At 37.6% G+C, this 20,426-nt stretch overlaps 1 protein-coding gene across 2 annotated transcripts in view; it reads right to left on the bottom strand.

Moving 5' to 3' along the window:
- Positions 1 to 20,426, bottom strand: part of ZNF704 (zinc finger protein 704) — a 349,579-nt gene that overhangs the window by 73,933 nt on the left and 255,220 nt on the right. For both annotated transcript variants that reach the window (XM_020976198.2, XM_020976199.2), the window contains exon 3: positions 9,644 to 9,747. In XM_020976198.2, the coding sequence (XP_020831857.1) occupies positions 9,644 to 9,747 (104 nt within the window). The remainder of the gene's footprint in view (positions 1 to 9,643; positions 9,748 to 20,426) is intronic.

Here is a 20,426-nt window from a genome sequence, read left to right as displayed (position 1 = left end):
ATTGGAGTTTATAGATTCATATTCCATTGGAATATTGAAATACTGGAAAATTAAAGACAAATTCACAGAATCACAGCATCTCAAAGCAGGAAGGGACCTCAGTGGCCAATAAGAATCATTATTATCAAAGTGCTATATAAAGTGAACAGTTTTAATGAACTATTTTTGCTAACCTAGAGAAAGGTGTTTTGGCTAATATGTCTTCAATGTTGCTCAACATTAGTCAATTGCCTAGCTTTCATAAATATGTACATACATTTTCTTCATTTTCTTTCTTTCTTTTTTCTTTCCTTTTTTTTTTTTGCATTTTGGTGAGGCAATCGGAGTTAAATGACTTGCCCAGGGTGACGCAGCTAGTAAGTGTCAAGTGTCTGAGGTCAGATTTGAACTCAAGTCCTCCTGACTCCAAGACTGGAGCTCTATCCACTGCACCACCTAGTTGCCCACATTTTCTTTTTATTTCTCTGTACTGAATAACATATTTAATGACTTAAAGTTATTTTTAACCCAGAGGGGGGAACCCTAGTAATTTCTCATTGACAAATATTAACATTATTATTAATATTATATAGTTGATGAAATGATGACAAATTATAGATTAGCACTCTTAGTAAAAGCGTTTTATACTCATTTTTATTTGATACTGACTTCTAGAATATTCCTCAACTTGGTTAGGGAAAAAGGCCAGGTTAGGCAGGAATAAAGTCTGTAGCTCTAAATGTCAGGTGTTATCCATTTTAGTTATTCATTTCTTCTTGTTATCTTTGGTCATTCATGTTAAGCTTTGCTAATGTTAACAAAACATAAATAATGACTGGCTAGTGCTGCATTTGCTATGAAATGTTATGCAATTTTTTTGTATTTTAAGTAGACTTCATTTCATGCAATGTAGCTTTTAAGTGGGAGCAAATGTACTGAATCTCAAAAATAGGAAGAGGAAAAAAAATCTGCAAAATGGCCAATGAGCTTGACTTCATTTTCTGGAAAAATTCCAGGATATATTATTAAAGAGATAATAAGCAAACATTTAGAAAAGAAAAAGGAGCCAGCACAACTTCATTAAAAGCAGCTCACAAGAAAACTGTCATTCTTTCTTTGTCAGGGTTACTAAATTGATATATCAGGGGAATGAAGTAGATACAGTTACCTGGATTTAGAAAGCATTGAACAAGGTGTTTATTCTGTTTATTTTATTCTTGTGAACAAGATAGAGAGATTAAAACCTAGACAACACCATCATGTAGTATATTTAAGACTTGGTGAACTTTCATTTAACCCAGATCCCACGAACAGTCATTAATGGTTTTACATCAGCCTGGAAGAAGGTTTCTAGCAGAATTGCTTAGGGTTCTGTGCTTGGCCCTGTGTTGTTTAACCATTTTATGAATGAGTTGAATAAAGGAAGAGATCATATATTTATTAAATTTGCAGATGCACAAAGTTGGGAGGGGTTGCTAACTCACTGGATGACACAGAATCAAATCTGAATAATGGGTCAAATCTGAAATGATATTTAATAGGGATAAATGTAAAGCCTTATACTTGGGTTAAAAAAAAAGCAACAGCTTTACAAACTACAAGATAAGGGAGGTATGGCTAGAAAGAAGTTTGTCTGAAATAAATCTCGGGGTTTTAGTGGATAGCAAACACAATATAATTTAATAGCATGATATGGCAGTGAAGAAGAATTAATCCAATCTTAGGTTGCATGGAGAGAACTGAGACATCTCTAGGATTAGGGAAGTGACAGTTCCACTGTGCTCTGCCATGAAAAGACCACACCTGGAGCACTATCATTCAATTCTAGGCACCACATTTTAGGGAATAACACAAAACATAGGACCAGAACTCTGGAGCTAGAGGTGACCTCAGAGAGAGAACACTAAGCCCAAGAGTGTCCAGAGGAAGCCAAGTAAGATGGTGAAGGGCCTCAACTTTATGTCATGTGAGGATCAGCTGTAGGAAGCTGGGGTGTTTGGCTTGGTGAAGAGTCGACATATGGGGTGGGAAGAAAATGACAGCTATATTAAAGAATATGCAGGGCTGTCACGTGGAAGAGAGAAGAAAGTTCAGCCATGGGTTGAAATTTCAAGAAGACAAATTAGGGTCAACTTAGGTAAACACTTGCTAACAATAAAAGCTATTGCAATGTGAAAAGGGAATGGGTATGCCCTGCCTGGAGAGCTCCATCTCTGCTTCCTTGAATCATTAGCTATCTTCAAAGTTCATCTCAGTCACCACCTCCTATGGGAAACTGTTCTGGTCTGATTTCCTCTAGTAGAAGAGTTCTCTACCTCCTAAGCTACCCTGAATGTATGTTCCTTGAAGGCAGAGACTATTTTTCATTTTCTCTTTGTATCCCAAGCAACTACTAATGCCTTGAACACTGTTGTTGAGTTGTTTCAGTAGTGTCTGACTCCATGATCCCATTTTGGGATGGTTTTTTTTGGCAAAGATACTGGAATGGTTTGCCATTTTCTTCTCCAGCTCATTTTACAGATGAGGAAGCTGAGGCAAATAAGGTTAAGTGACTTGCCCAGGGTCACACAATTAGTAAGTGTCTGAGGCCAAATATGAACTCATGAGGATGAATCTTTCTGAGTACTTCATCACCTAGTTGCCCTTGGCCTCAAACATAATAAGAGCTTAATTAATGTTTGCTGTTATTGTTGTTTGGGCAAAAGCAACTTTCTGGGTACACTGTAGACGAGGGTAAGGTCCATGAACTTAATAATAATAAATAATAAACTTAATAAATATATGAAATCCTTTCCAACTCTGAGACTTGGTGATTCTGGTATCTTTATGAGATAAATCTAATACAATGTGTATTTTCAAAACAAAAGTTATTAATTTTGTGATAATTTTATTCACTGAAAGCATGAATAATTTTTGAGAAGCAATTTTCATCACATTGCTGGTCAAGTCACATAATGCCGAGGACTTATAACCTATCCATTACTCGTATGTGGACTATATTTCATTTAGAAACGTAATTTATTCAGAAGATCAAACTAATGAACTATCCTACCGATAAAAGAGTGGACTTACGGTATTCTTTAGTGGCAGCCTTTCCTTTTCCCAAAAAGAAGCAAATAAAGTATTTGCTAAAGATTTTGCTGGTTGTTATGTTCTTAACCCTTCACCTTTTCAAAGAACAAATTCTGACTAAATGAGATTGAACACAATTGATTAAATGAGTTCATGGAGAATAGGTTATCACCAATTCTGGAGCAAATCTTTTACTATTGGAAGAAATACCTTCATTTACTATAAATTGCTTTATTTCCTGTTATAGATTAAATCACAGAATCAGGCAATTTATTAATTGAGCAGGGTTTTTTTGCCTAACCGAACATCAAATTACTTTATAACTGTATGAACAAACGTTTACTCTAAGGAAGCAAATAACATTCAGCTTTAAGAAAAATGCCTATTGTAATTCTACTCTTTTAGCATCAAAGAAATATTAGAATTGTTCTCAATAAGAAATAGCAAAGGACTTCAGACATAATGAATGACAAGGATGAAAAATGGAAACCTTTATTTATATTATAATCTCTCTCTTCCTGATGAACTCAAAAGAGTTCTGTGGCCCGTGTTTCTGGAATAGGTTGTATGTTTTAAATATATTACTGCCGAAGAGCTCTTTTGTAAGATAAGAAAGTCAAACAGAATGCCCACCTTTCAAGTTATTTACATGAGAAATGCCATGCTATAAACAGAGAGGGTAGTGTTTACATCAAAAACGTGTCATGTTTTACTACCATTTAGTACTGTGGAAATTGGTCGAGTCTCCTCTAGCATATGCTAAATCATGAGATAGATGCCACCAACTCATAGCACAGAATAGCTCATGGTCTTCTGACAATACCTCATAAAGGCTGCTGTTATTAACTAGAAAATAGCATGTTTTTGACAAGACTGCCTGGGTGTTGGTCAGATTTAACATAACTTCATGCCTGTAATATGTAAATGTTTGCAAACATGTTTGTAAATGTTCAAACCATGCTCATTACTTTTTTTCTGGATTGGGCAGTTTTTAGGAGTGGATTTTTTCATTGCTAGTAGGGTTTTTGTTTAACAATATATTTACTTACTTAACGTCAAAAAATTTTAACAAGTTTGATTCAGGGGCCAGAATAAAAAATGTCAACATCTATAATGAACTTTGTTATTTTCAGTTCTCTAGGAGAACAGATGATTTTCTTTGATCTCTGCCCATCCCTCTCATCATCAATTCTTTTCCCTTTTCTAGGTAATTTAAGTGGATAGAGCTCTGGGCTTAGAGTCAGGAAAACCTGAATTCAAATACAGCCTCAGACACTTACTAGTTAGTTGTGTGACCCTGGAGCAAATGACTTAACCTTTGCCTGCCTCAATTTCCTCAGCTGTCAAATGGGGATAATAACAGCACTTAAGTCTCAGGGTTGTTGTGAGGATTAAATCAGTTAAGAGTTGCAAAGTGCCTCTGTGCCTCCCTTCCTTCCAATGGAAATAAAACATCGTTAAGGAAAATAACTTCACTGTATTCTAAATTACATTACCTTGGGGGAAAATCCACCTCTGGGGTGGTTCTTTTGACGTACCACTCTAATCTCTAAATAATACACAGTAATAGCTAACATATGAATGAATGGATGAAAAGGCACTTACTAAGTGCCAAACATTGGAGATACAAAAAAGTAAGGTGAAAATAGTCCTGGCTTTCAAGAAGCTTAGATACTAATGAGAGAGACAACACTTATAGAGAAGTAGTGGCCAAGGTTTTGGTTTGAAAAGTCACAGGGATAGCCAGTAGAGTCATGGAAAAGTAGATCTAGGGGAAAAATCGAGTTTCAGATGATCAGCAAAATGGAAATATTGCAGAGACATATTATAGGGTAAGAGGTATGGGTTGTGACAGGGACAACTATATGACTGGTCAGGGAAGAATAGGTAGGTGATACCAGGAGCTCTTTCACCTCTATTGCCGTGCATTTATTTCCTATTTTAGTTTAGGTATAAGCGCTCATTTTACTTGTGTGAAGAAGAGTCTTTATATATGGAAAAGAAGATGCAAGGATAGGTGTCTTACCTCTTGGGTGTTACACCTATCAAAAAGCTGGCGTAGAGGTTGTGACACAGACCTTCAGTTATCAACATCTACTGCATGTCTTTTTTGTTGTTGTTGTTAAAAGTAGAGAATGAGAACAATTCTTGACCTTCCTTTGGTTACTTTCATCTTTCAGAAGGTAGAGGAAGTGATGAGGGAGCTGCTATGCTGGGCCTGATTCTGATCAATAAGGAAGGGACTGACTGGTTCATGAAATTGCTGTCCTGGACACCGCCACCATAGATTATCAATTCTCCTAAGATCAAGAAGGAACAAACACAAAAGAAGGAGAGGCAGCTACATGTTTGCAGCCACACAGAGGCCAGGATTGCGGTCAAGGACTAGAGGAGAAAGTTCCTGCAGATATCTGTGATTACTGAGAATGCCTGAGCCCAAGCTCCAGCTGATCTGGCCCTTGGAGGAATGTGGAAACTGAGCCTCAGAAGGACACACAAATGGAACGTGGCAGGGCCCGCATGTTTTCTTTGAAGGGCTGTCAAATGAGAGATTTAGATTGATGATGCTTAGCCCTAGAGGACAAGACTAGGAGCAGTGAACTAGAAAGATGGTGCAGAGAAGATTTAGGCTTGGGGCGCCATTCCTGTCTACAATGCCTCCTTAAAGGTACCTTTCCCTCTTTCCCCTGTCACCTCCCTTTCCTGTATTGTCTTTCCTTAATAGAATGTAATCTCTTTGAGGGCAGGGATTATCTTTCTTTCTGCTTATATCTGCAGTCTCAGAGCTTAGCACAGTCAAATGCTTATTGACTTATTGCTGGACCAGCAAAGACAGGAACAGAGAGGGAGGGGGGTTTACTTTATCTAAGATTTTATGATAGACAAATATGGAAAATATACCCTAGACTTTAAATAAGTAAATTTCAGAGCTATTCAGAGAGCTCTGGAAAATGTATAAAAGACTGAATCACTTTCAGGTAATGAAAGACAGCTGGGTGGCACAGTAGACAGAATGTACAGTAAGAAAGATCGGAGTTCAGATTCCGCCTCAGACACTTACAGACTGTGTCATGTGGTGGTTCTAAGCCTCAATTTCCTCGTTTGTAACAAGAGGATAATAACAGAACCTATTGGGGCAGCTAGGTGGCACAGTGAATACAGCACCGGCCCTGGATTCAGGAGGACCCGAGTCCAAATCCGGCCTCAGACACATAACACTAGCTGTGTGACCCTGGGCAAGTCACTTAACCCTATTGCTTAGCAAAAAAATAAAAAAAAATAATAATAGCACCTATTCCTCAGGGTTGTTGTGAAAATTAAAGAGTTATATAAATGCTAGCTATTACATGATTAATGACAGCACATGTTAAGGGCTATTAAGGGCTCCCCTGAACGTGTCATTTTGAGTTGCCATATTTTCCAGAACCACTGAACCCAGAGCATGCAGGAGGCCCTGAATGTGTCAAGAACAAAGCCCCACCCCTCAGCTGACATAACGTGTTGTTTGCATCCCAAGCTGGATTCTCTGCGTGTCTTTGGAAGGCAAGACAGGCGCCAGCTAGTCTGTGCCAGGCTGGGAAAATGCTTGCGCAGCTGAGGTCCTTTGCAGATAAGCGGACCCTCCTATCTTCATAGTCCAGTGGTTCCCAAGGAAAAAGAATGTGACTTTTGTCATCCCCTTTCTCCTCCCCTTTGGGAGTGGTTACTGTACCTCCCCCCCAACCCCATGCCACATCCCTTCCTGTTTTCTCCTCCTCCTTTTGCTGTACTGTTAGAAACATGCAAACTTCTGTAAGGACTGTGAACTCTTTGGGTTCCACATGCATGTTCATTTCTCTTGTAATAAACCTGGTTCTCTTGTAATAAGTCCCATGATGTTGTGATTGCCTGTTGACACAGAGTACTAAAGATTAGCACCTGCATCTTAGGAAGAGTGTCAAGAGGTCTAAATCTCAGGATGGTCTAAGGATTCTGAAAGCTAAGGAAGACAGGAAAGACTTTTTAGCTTCCATGGGGGAGGAGAACAGAAAAATAACCACAAAGACTGGATTGGTCAGATGACTGGAATAGATAAGATTGCGATAATGGATGACAGAGAAAGTTAAACTATTCAATCCTAATTTGGTTCTGCCTTCCCTAAAAATGAAAATGATATTCACACCAAGAAGAACTGAACAAACATGGATAACAGAGGCAGGGGTGATTCAATGGGAACAGTGATGGATTTGGCATCAGAAACTAGAGTTTAAATTTATGCCTCTTAGAACCTTGTACAAGATAAAATGATTGCACAAGCCACTTCACTGGGTCTCAGTTTCCTCACCTGTAAAATGAGAGGATGAGAAGCAACCAACTATGTCAAACTCAAGTAGAATGGATCTCTACAGGCTACATATTGGCTTAGAAAAACCACACGTTAACATTAATTATCCACGTTGTGTTATATTTTTATTTATTTTGCAAAACATTTTCTAATTATATTTTGGGGCAGCTAAGTGGTGAAGTTGGATAGAGTGCTGGCCCTAGAGTCAGAAGGACCCAAGTTTGAATTTGACCTCAGACACCTACTAGCTGTGTGGTGCTGGGCAAGTCACTTAACTCTGTTTGTCTCAGTTTCCTCATCTATAAAATGAGCTGGAGACGGAAATGACAAACCACTCCACTCCAGTATCGTTGCCAAGAAAATCCCAAATGAGGTCACGGAGAGTTGGTCATAACTGAAAATGATTCAACAACAACAAATTATATTTCAGTTTGGTTGAGGCTGCACAAAGGAGTGCAGGTTGCTTGTAGCCATGGGCAGTAACTTTGACACCTCTGGCCTAGATGACTTCTAAAACCCTTTCCAGTTCTAAACCTATGATCTTGTGTGAATTAGGGCCTGAAACCTGAGGCTAGTGAGGAGGTAGCAAGTTAGTACCCAGATGACCTACATGAGGGAATTATTTTGTCTGAATTATGTATGGTAGAGAGAATGACTAATATATTTAAAGACAGGATTGAGATAAGAAATAATTTCCCAGTGATCTAGAAAGAGGGCCCACATCTAATAAGATGAAAATGAATAAGAATCAATCTTAAGCCCTGCACTTAGGTTAAAAAAAAATCAACCACAAGTCTTATATGAGGGAAATGTGACTAGACCACAGTTTATGTAAAAATGACTCAGGGATTTTAGTGCACTGCAGACTCAATATAAGTGAACTGTGACATGGCAGCCAAAAAAACTTCATGTGATTGGTATCTTACTGTATAGAAGTTTAGTGTCCAGAGTAAATGATTTGATTGTCCTACTGTACTATGCCAAGCTTTGGCTGTTGTGTGGAGAAAGATGATTTTAGCAGTGGTTATAAACAGTGGTTTGAAAGCAGGGGAGAGTGTAGGCTGGAACAGCTGAAGGGAAGCACACTCCAGGAGAGACTAATGAGGGCCTGTATTGGGACTGTGGCAAAGAAATAAAGAAAAGGGATGGCTACAAACAATACTGTAGAGGTGGAATCAATATGATTCCACATACTGATCATAATTGATTCTATATGAGATGTGAAAGAGAAGAAAGACTCAAGAGAATTCAAATATTTAAAATATGGATGCAGTGTAAATGGTGGTACCATGCAGAGAAATAGTAAATCAGAAAAGGGAGCAAATTTAGAAGATAGGATTATTATTTTGGTTTTGAATATGCTGATCTGGACATATTAGGTGGTGAACTCCTTGAGGGAATTCAGAAGCTGGTTTTTTTTGGTGTATTTTTGTGTGCGTTTGAGTTTGCTTTTCTTTGTATCCTCAGGGTAGGGCACATAGAAGTGCCTAATTAATGCTAAGTGACTGATGTGGCTCAAAAGAGAAGTCAGGGTTAGTGCTATGTATTTGAGAGCTATGAGACTGAATGAATTTGTCTAAAGAAAACATAGGGTTGCAGATAGATCTCTGAGGGAAAGATTTTCATTAAGGGATTAGGAAGAAGATGAGCAGCAGTAGGAGACAAAGAATAGTTTCTGAATCATGAAAACTATAGCTATTTTATTTTTAATGCCAAAGTCTCCTTATTTACTTATTCTACATGAGGCACTAGTTTAAACGAAGCTTTTTTGGAGGGCAAAATTGCCTACATAGAGAAGGAAGAGAACTAGGAGGTTGTGATGTCCCTGAAGCCTATCCAACAGGAGGGAGCAGTCAGCAGATTCAAAAACTGCTGAGAGGTCAACAGAATGAGTGCTAAAAAAGTAAAAGACCCATTGGATCTGGCAACTAAGGTCATTAGAGAACAGAACTAAGAATACTGGGTAGAAATTAAAGAAAAAATTATTGACAACTAAGTGCTTTAATAAATTTTATTAGAGAACAAATTCTAATAAATTTGCTAATAAATTTATTTACAATTAAATGTTCTCCAAAAAATGGAATGGGCTGCCATGACGACATGACTTTCTTATCACTGGAGTTGTTTGAGTATAGGGACCAGAAGGCCACTTGTAAGAGTCATTTTGGAGGGGAGTCATGCATCTGGACTAGATGGATTTTAAGGTCCTTCAAAGCATGAAGATTCTGTGACTATAAAGCAACATTTTCCTGAGGATCACACACTTACCATTTGGTCGCACAGGAGGGCTTCGAACCAAAGGGCTGGTGGACAAACTGGTTAGTACCATTGCTGCTGTTACTTTATCCATATCCAGTTCTTCTGAAGATTTCCTAAAATAGAGCAAAGGATGAGACAGCACAGGTGAGGGCACCACACTCATAAAAAAAAAAAGAGCACTTCTGCAATCATTTATCTGCCTGATGAGGCTGCTTTGGTTCATGAAGTTTGGTCAATTAGTTAGACTAAATGGAAAAACAACATGATAGTCTTTTGATTAGTATAACGACTACTGTGAATCACTGTTCACTTGAGTTTAGACTACTAAAGAGGTTAATATCAGAAAGCTGAAATCACATGATATACCAGGAGATATCTAAATCATGCCAAATGCTGAGAAAACAACACATTAAAATGAGAAAAGCACAATATGAAATTAACAAGCCACATATGCAATACAGTGACCTTTTTCATATGTAGCTTTAATTCATACATATGTTATATAATTTGTAAAAGCAATGATATCTTGAGATAATTTCAGGGAGGATTTTATAGTACAGTGGAAAAATGAAGTTTCTATATTAATGATAGATCAGAAAAAATTTATCATGCTGCTTAAAGTGAATTTTACCTGAAATCATCCATTTATTAATGAGCATTTATTAAGAATCTACTATCTGCTAGGCACTGTACTAAGTCCTAGAGATATAAAGACACAAATGAAATAGTGTGAAATCTTTGAGGAGCTCACATTCTATCAAACAGATTTAGAGAAGGAAAAGATCTCAGCATCCCCCTCCAAACCCAAGAAACCACAAAATTTACAACAAATCAGTCAACATATGGAAGCAATGAAAATATTTAGCAACTTTAGCAACTTTGATTCTATAGTAATTTTTATGCCAACCACCAAAGTAAACATGGTAAGATCTGGGATGATCTATATTTTTTTAGTCATTTGTGTAGTGGTAATGATATGGCACAATGTGAAATACTTCTTGTGAAAGCCCGTTTACATCTACAGCCCCACCAATGATGCTCTCACTGGCTGTTTAGAATATTCTCATAAAAATTTAATATAGATGAGAAGTTAGCACATGGGTAGATAGTTATTGATCATTTCTTGGTTGCTTTTTTTGGCAGTAATAATGCTGAAGACTTTTTCCATGCCTTTGGTATATTATCCCTCTTTTATATGCTTTGAGATCATTCCCTCAGTGCCCTCAAAATCACATTGTTTCGAGCATAGATCTCTTCTGGGAATAGTTGGTCTCATTTAGATGCTTCTTCTATACTTGTTTTCTTCAATATCTTTTATATCTCCTCTATAAGGACATTTGAAACTGTTGGAGAAAAGTGTGGAGGCTTCACTGTACTTGAAAATGAAAGAGTGTGTTAGATTAAAAAAAACCCAACAATAACTTTGTACGTCTTTTCCATCTTTTGTCTGTTTTCCTCTTTAAGTTTCATCCTTTTATGCCCTCAAGATGACTTTGCTTAGCTGAGTCTTTGCAAAACCTTCTTTAAAGTAGCTTTGTTCTCCATGTTTCTTTCTGTTTTATAGAGTAATATTGTTCATAATCTTCCATGATCCTTCTCTGTAAGACTTTACAAAGGAATTTATATCCTAAACTTGTGTTGCTTTGCTCTCAGCTTCCCAATGAAGTCTTCACTTGGCAGGTAGTTTAACTATTTTATTATTAAGGCTTTAAAAATTATATTGATTAAATTTGTGTACAAAATTATTATAATCAGTGTCAATGTCCCTTTTTCTATCCCAAAGAATATGAATATATATAAACATATATTTATGTGTGTATACACACATATAAATACAACATAAAATATATATACATACACACATATACACACATATATATGTATCATAAAAGTTAGGTAGCACGGTGGGATAAAGCACTGGGCCTACAGTCAGGAAGACCTGAGTTCCAATCCAGAATTAAACATTTATTAGCTATGTGATCCTGGGCAAGTCACTTAACCTGTTTCCCTCAGTTTCCTCATCTGTAAAATGGGGATGATAGCACTTGTGTTGCAAGGCTGTTGAGAAGATCAAAAGAGATAATAATTGTAAAGTGTTTAGCACAATGCCTGACATACAATAGGTGATTAATAAATGCTTATTTCCTTTCTTCCTTTATATGAATTATATATGACTATTTTAGTAATTATTTTAGAAAGCTTTCCACACACGTAAAATCAACCTAAAGACGTAGCAGTTTGTGTGTGTGTGTGTGTGTGCGCGTTCATGCACATGTACCTCATTTTCCTTTATGTTTGTTCTCTCAGATATATACAAGGCAGTAGGGTAAAAACACTTTCATTTCATTACACACAGTACCATATAATTACTGATTGGATGAGGCTACACCTTCAAATACTTATAATTAAACATGAAGACATACAACACAGATTTGAATTTACTATTCTCTTGGTAACTGCTGCAGAGGGCCTCCCAATTATCTGGGTCATTGAGAAATAATTTAATTAAATTTAACAAATATTTATTAAACATCTGGATCAAGGTGATAGGCTTTAGAGCTGGAACGGACTTTAGAGCTCTTAACTTTTACAGATGAGGAAAACTGAGGGCCACAGAAGGCAAATATTGCTTGCCTAAGGTCCCTCAGGCACCAGTAAAGTCACAGAACTGGGTTTTGGTCCCAAACACTCTTGACATCAGGTTCAGTACCCTTTCCACCATGTCATGCAGTCTACTATATGTAAGGGACAAAACTACAATTTACATTAAATATTTTTTCTGGAATTTGAAACTAGCTTTGAATTAATTATGTACTACAATTTTCTTAAAGGTCTATGATTCTTTTCAGGTAATTTAGAAGCCCATAATGCAATGGTATCTCTTTCATTAATTGAACATCTTTAAGTACTGTATCTAAAGCATAAGGTTAATTTTCTAAGATAGTCCCAGAATTTTAGAATAATTGCAGCTAAATAATAAACAACTTCATCTCTTGAAATTGTCCCATTGTTATTTAGTCATACCTTTTAAAAAGAATATTTTTCTGCCTATTAAATGAAGTGCATTAAAATCACATTATGTTATAGGATTTAGCAAATTAAAAACTAGTCAATAAAGATGTTTATGGAAGAAAAAAATAAGTTCTCAAATTGGCAAAAAATACATCTTAGTGATATAACCAGTTGGCTCAGTATGCGAAAGAACTTATCTTAGAGTAGAGGAGGCTTATTAAAAGAATTAAAAGGGGCTTAAAAACCATCTGGTCCATCCCAGAATTTTATAGAGGAGGAAACTGTGGCCTGGCTTCAGTGACTTGCCCAGAGCCCCCAGGTAATATAGAGGTAGAGCTGAATTTCAAACTCATTTCAAGTCCAACATTCAATCCATTATACCAGATTGTTTATGGCTAACTGAGATTTAAGAAACGTAACACAGGAACCAATCAATACTAGCACACAATCAGTTGTTGCTGTTGTTATTGTTTTGTCATTTTGTCTGACTCTTTGTGACCCCATTTGAGGTCTTTTTGGCAAAGATAATGGAGTGGTTTGCCATTTCCTTCTCCAGATCATTTTACAGATGAGAAAACCGAGGCAAACAGGGTTGAATGACTTGCCCAGGGTCACAGAGCTAGGAAGTGTCTAAGGCCAGATGTGAACTCATGAAGAGGAGACTTTCCAACTTGAGGCCTGGCACTTTATCCATTGTGCCACCTGTATTGAAAGGAGATTTGTTATTTAATATGTGATGCTGATCATGCCAGATTTTTTCAAGTGTCCTTAAGCCTATGAAAACTACCTTAGTTCCTTCGGGCCCAAATGGCCCTATACTAAACATATCACAGTAGCTTTTAATGGGCATTTTAAAAACCTGAAGACTCATACTTGTTACTGCTTTAGGAGTGAAGGTAGGAAAGGATGCTACCCTATGTGGTATCCAGACTTTGGCTGTGCATGCTATGGAAGTTCTACACCAATTTGGAAGCAGTTCTGGGGTATAAATAAATTCACACAAAGTACCAGATTTGTTTGCTACTTTACCACCATTCTCCCTTAGACAGTGGCCCATTATTCAAAAAATATTCTTCCAGTGATGCTGTGTGGCTTCAAGGAATGGGAAACCAGAGTTTCTGAAGAATCAATGTGTGAGTTAATGAAAAGACAATGGAGAGGGTCCTATGACATCATCAATCACCTTATGCTATGGCTAATTCTCTCTTATCTGGGTTTTCATGGTGATGCTGCTCTCTCAATTCTCCTACATGTCTGGTCATTTCTTTCTGGACTCCTTCATTATATCATGATTCATATCCCAGCCCCTAACTGCGACTTTATCACAAAAGTCTGTCCTGGGTCCTCTTCTCTTTTCTCTGAATGAATATCCTTTATTAGGTATTTATTCTGTGTGAAGGACTGGATAGAAATATACAAAAGCAAGACAGTCCCTGCCCCCAAGAGCTTATATTATGAAGAAATGAACCAGAAAAGGAGAAGGAGGTGATTAAACATCAAAAATGAAGGGGACAGGTATGGTGGTGTACACCTCTAATTCTTGCTACTGGGGAGGCTGAAGCTTGATCACTTGAGCTTGGGAGTACTGAGCTATGGTAGGACCAAAGCTAACTGGGTGACTGCACTATGTCTGGCACCAAAATGGTAAGCCCATGGGGGCAGCAGATACCAGGCTGCCAGTGGAGGAGGTGAATTCCCATATGCTCAATGTGGGATCAGACCCAAGAGTAGCTGCTCTACTTCCAACCCAAGCAGGACAGGGAGACCCAGTCTCCCGACAAAACACCAAACAAAACAAAGAGTGAAGGATAAGACATGGAAAGTCCAAGTGCTGCAACGGTATCCACAAGATACCAGAAGATTGCAAAGAAAGTCCCCTGCACATCTGGGTCTGCAGATTCTCCATGGAGGCTTTACATTAAGTTATGAAAAAGAATCCCACAGGATGAAAAGGATGTGTCACTCTAGTGATCACACCCCAGATTCACAAACAAAGATGAATCTGATACTTTCCTCTAATGGTTCTCAAGTTCTAGCCCTTTAATTCTACTGTAAAAAATAAGATCATCATCATTAGGGGGCAAAAAGAATCTTTTTTTTAAAAAACAGTATTAGTTTACTTTGTAAAGTACTTTGTTTTAGGCTAAACAACAATAACAGCTCAGATGTTTGCAATAGTAACACCTATGTAGTGACTCTGTGAAAACCCAAGGTCTACTCCTGGTCAGTCACAAACCTTGATTTCTGAATATTATGAGAAAACTTAACTTGTCCTTACTAACTTTTCTAGTTTATATTGGAGTCCAGATTTGTTTCAAAATTTTAAATAGATTTTATATGACATATATTAGACACAATTTTGCTGTCTGTTTATGTGACTGCTTCTTATAATTCAGCAGGAGATAGATTTCTATAGAGGGTTTTTCTGCTATTACCTTTGATGCTATAATTAATTAATCTATTTACAATATTAAGGCAGTTAGTTATCTGACCCTGGGCAAATCACTTAACCTCTGTCAGACTCAGTTTCTTCTTCCATAAATTTGGGATAATAATAGCACCTTCCCCATCAGGTTATTTTGAGGATCAAATGAGAAAACATAATATGTAAAATCACTTTGCAGCTTTAAAGCTATATAAATGCTAGATATAATTTAAATTTAATTTGTTTTTACATCAGTACTTTCTTGATACATGAGCTCAGATAAGTAAAATCAACCAGCACAGTGACCATTTCTCACAACATATGCAATACTCCACACCTGTTATGCCACCAAAATTTCAAAGACATTGTAACAGATGGGGAATGTGATTCCTTCCCATCCCTACTCAATTGACATTGTCACAAAAGGCCCAGGCACAAGGTGCTAATGGGGGATTAACTAACTGTTGAGATGCCTCAATGAACTGGTCCCTTTATGAGCTACAAATACTTCTCTGATTGAAGCAAGAAGCGGGCAAACAAATTAGGCACATGTCTGAGGGCTTTAAAAAGCTGGGCCCTGGGTGAATTTAAACAGTTTGAGTTCTGCTGTGGAAAAGGTTGAAAGTTGGGGGTTGCCTAAAGAAGAGACCTCTTTGGGGGAGGGGGAAAGAGAATTTGTTTCTCTCCCTTACTCCCACCCCATCACTGACCATGTAGTTTTCAAGGGGAATTACCTGACTGGTAGGAGACACTGCATCTAACAGGGAGCAGAGATAACACACTCCAGATATGGATACAGCCACTTATCTGAGGCAAGTAGCAGCTTCAAGGAATGTGATTCCCAGCAGCAGACGCTGGGAACCGAGGTAGCAGTCTGACCATCGGAGAAACTGTACTCATGGGGAGAATGGCTGAAGATTCTACAAAGAAAGAAAGGTCTTCCCATCTCTATGGTACCAGTAGCTGTCATATATGTATTTTATATGTGGGGTGTATGGGTGTCCAGGGAAGACTAGGTCCTCTGGTGTGATGGCTGCCGAGCCTTTTTCGGGGCTTTCCCCTTTTGGTGTCTACCTGACTCACCCAACTCTCACCTGTGGCTCCAAGAAGCTATAACATGTACAGTGGCCACACCCCAGTAAATCGTTTCAGCAGATGGGCTAAACCAGGTTTAGGATAACCAAGGGCCCTTAAACTCATCGGTGAATTGGGAGGATGTCTACCCCAATCATGGGAAGACTTCCTCCAGTGGAATAAGCAGATGAGAATAATTTTTTTCCAATGTCCATGAAGGATGCTGAAGTAGGTGCTATGTAGTACTTAGAGCTTGGTAAAACATCAAAAACAAGGTCATCCACTGCATCCCAGGCCACTGCCAGTCATATTGACTTTTGTCCTGCCACTGGACTTAGATGACTCTGGAAGATAGAGTGAGGCTGATAACTTCTGCAACACTGCCTCACTTAAATCCAATTTATGTGTCAGTCAAAAGACATCACCCATACCATTTTACCATTTTTACATTCCTCAAAGTCTTGTGGCAACAGACAAGTGAGGAAGCAGTAGGTGTGCATACACTGGGAGTTGTAGTCACAACCCCATACATAGGAGGCCGAGGCTATAGGGTTGTCTTCTCACTGAACTGAAGTAGCAGTAGGATTTGGCAACTCCCTGGCCTTTTCTAAGGACTGCACTGCTCACCCCCTGGCATGAAGAAGGGGCTAGAAAAGGTACCCCACAAATTGCTTCACCTAACCTAACCCTGGCCTGCTTACCATGGCAGGTAGGGATCCCAACCTGTGGTCAAAACAAAAAAAATGGACAAAAACTCTTTTGAAGATGATTCCACTCACCATTGGTACATGGAATGTGTGCTTATGGACAACACAAAAATCCCGTACACCTGAAAGATGAACAGCTCTTGTGAGAGAACTCAGCAGGTATCACATCCAAACAGTAGTCTTGAGTGAAACAAGGCTGGCAAATGAAGGCCTGCTTACCAAAGTAAGAGGTGAATACATGTTCTGCTGGAGTGGTTACAGTGATGGGGAGTGCCATGAAGCTGGTATAGGTTTTGCAATGAAAACTAATCTAGTCAACAAGTTTGTATGCCTCCCAAAAGGAGTGAATGACTGGCACATGACAATGCAATTGCCACTTGTAGGAAAGAACCATGCCACCATCAACAGTGTGTATGCTCTTACCATGATGAACCTTGATGAGGTCAAAGAAAAACTTTATAATGACCTGGAGACCTTGATCATCAATGTGCCAAAGGAGGACAGGCTTGTAAAACTGGGTGACTTTAACGCCAGAGGAGGCACAGACTATCAGACATGGCAGGAAGTCCTTGGGAGGAATAGTCAGAAACAGAAACAGCAGTGGTCACTTACTGCTAAAGATCTGTGCATTTCACGACCTTCTCATCCCCACCACTGGTCTTCTGTTTACCTAAATACGATAAAACTTCATGGATGCAAATACTGCATCCACAGTAAATATTGGCATTTCATAGAATGTCACTTTAAGGAGAAAAGACAGGATGCAAAAGTGACAAGGGCGATGTGAGGCACAGGAGATAGGAAAGGAATAGGGCTTTGGCCTGTTTTTTCATCGTCATGAGGAACTTCCAGATGAGGAAATTCATGCTACTACTATGTTGGCAACTTCTCTGCAACTTAATAATCTTGGAAAGTTGGCAAGAGCACTGAGAGGTTGTTGTGATTTTCCCAGGGTCACTTATCTATGTGTAAGATTTTTCTGGCACCAAAGCCAATTTTCTATCTACAACATCCCAGTTATCTCTCTTAAAACCAGATAATACTTCTAAATAAGTATTTCATGGGGAAAGTTGAAAAAAAATTTTAATATGATAGTATGCTTTATATGTGACAGGCATACGTTCCTGAAAATTTTGCAAAAAGAATCTTATTCTAAAGTATATTAAAGCATTTTGAAAATTTTAAAGTACTATGTAAGTCTACTTATCATCATCATCATCATCATCATCGTCATCATCATTATTGGAAGTTTGCTGTGAATGCATTTTTAAAGTAAGGATCTTATCACAATACAAAATAATCATCTCCTTAACCATCCATTTTTATGTTTAGATTTTCCTAATGCAATTTCTTTAAGTTAGCATAACTGTAGTGCTAAAATTGTACCATTTATCCAAGCAAATGATTCTCTAAACTACCTAAATTTAGAAGCAGGTTACCAGAATTATACCATATGACACATAAAGAGGTGATTTGAGATGCTGGTGTTAGATTAAAGAGCAGGGCAACAATGACTGAATGACTGAACTCTGGGTGAGTAGTCGGCTGCTGCTTGCAAAGTTTATCAATGTCTGTGGTTCCCTCTGGGTGGCCAGATGCTTCTACTTTCAACAGAACCATGTCATCTCTGAATGCTGCTGGAGTGCTAGTGTGGCAAATGTAAACAGAGCCTTATATCATTTCTACTACCCCACTAAGTGAAGAAACTTTGGACTCAGGAGAGCTCTAAAAAACATTTATCTGCAATTAAAGTGCTGAAGGAATAAATGGAAACTAAAATGAATAATACATTCCCTAGATTAGCAACTAATCCAGTTCCTTAGCAACTACTGAAAAGTCTTTTGCTATCTGTCTAGACCAAGTTCAATCAGTATCAAAGCTTGTGATAAACTACAAAAAGGAGGGGCTTATGTCTGAAAATTGAAAATAGGACAGGTTTCAAAGAAACATATTGTACCTGGTCAGAATGTTAATCTTTAACCTCGGAATATTAGATAGTTCAGGTTCTAAGTGCAGGACACTTTATTCAATAACTATTAAATTTGATTCAGCATCAAAGCTTAATACCCTTTTGAAAGGTATTCTATAATACATGTAAAAGTGATAATAATGACTCATACGATTTATTCTCTGTCATTATTTAAGTGTTGGGGTGGAAGTGGGGGTGGGGCTGGGCTATGAAGGAAAAATAAAGTGATCATTGACTGACCCAGTGGGCTTATTGCATGTTTTTTTTTTTTAATCTCCAGAGTCTAGTATATAAATGCTTAATAGATGTATGATAAATCAATGAATGAAAGAATAGCAGACCTGGGCAATTCTATTCAATTCAATAAACATTAAAACAACTACCACCTACTATGTGCTAGGCACTCTACTAGGCTTTGGGTATACAAAGATAAAATGGAAGCAGTTCCTGCCTTCAAGGAATTTAACATTTAGAGCAAATACCTGTCCCCACTTTTTGGTTTTAATTATATGAATAATGAAATAGAATCACTTTACCATTTCCCTTTACCTCTATGGACAAGAGTATGAAACCAAAATAAAATATTTTTGTATATATTTCATATATTACTGTTTATGTGTGCAAACATATCTTGCATTTGCATAAAGGCTAAGATAGGTGGAATGGAAACTGGGGAAAAGTAAGATTTAATTCACTATACACATACAGCTAAACTGAAGTTTACCTGCCCCAAACTCAGGATCCATGATGGTGCTCTCTGATCAAAATATAATCCACATGGGGCAGCGAGGTGGCACAGTGGATAGAGTACTGGCCCTGGAGTCAGGAGGTCCTGAGTTCGAATCTGACCTCAGACATGTAACACTTACTAGCTGTGTGACTCTGGGCAAGTCATTTAACCCCAATTTGCCTTGCCAAATATATATGTATATATATATATATATATATATATATATATATATATATATATACGTACACACACACATACATATACATAAACATATACATAAACATATATATATATACATACATATACATAAACATAAACATACACATATATATATACATATATACATATACATATAATTCACAGCTGTCTTTGCTGAAATGCTTATATGCAACCAAATTCATAGTAATAGCTGACATGCATGAATGAATGGATGAAAAAGCATTTATTCAGCACTTACTAATCTTAATTTTTATAGCAAATTTTTGAATGTTGAAATCCATTAGGCATATGGGATAAAGGGGATAATCATTTAGGAACATGTCTTCTAATGGTTTTTATTGTTCTATATTCCTTTTAACAATTAAAAAAATCTAAAATAACTATTAGGGATGTTAAGGGGACCCTCGAACTAGCCTTTTGAGTTGTCATACTGCATGGATTGTGAACTCTTTGCTCTGGCTTTGGGTTCCGCATGTATACTCATTTCTGTTATAATAAATCTAGTTGCAATGCAATGTCTCATGTACTTGTGATACTGTTTTTGGTTAACAAATGATAAAAAAAGATCCTTTTTCATATTACTGTAAATCTTTAAACTATTTTAAAAGATATTTTCCTTGATATTTGTTGACCTGATTTTTTTTAAAAAAGGAAAA

Source organism: Phascolarctos cinereus, unplaced genomic scaffold (assembly GCF_003287225.1).
Source record: "Phascolarctos cinereus isolate Bilbo 61053 unplaced genomic scaffold, phaCin_HiC Scaffold_4;HRSCAF=312, whole genome shotgun sequence".
Taxonomy (NCBI): domain Eukaryota; kingdom Metazoa; phylum Chordata; class Mammalia; order Diprotodontia; family Phascolarctidae; genus Phascolarctos; species Phascolarctos cinereus.
Note: the sequence above shows the minus strand (reverse complement) of the source record. Positions and strands in the feature narration are given on the sequence as shown.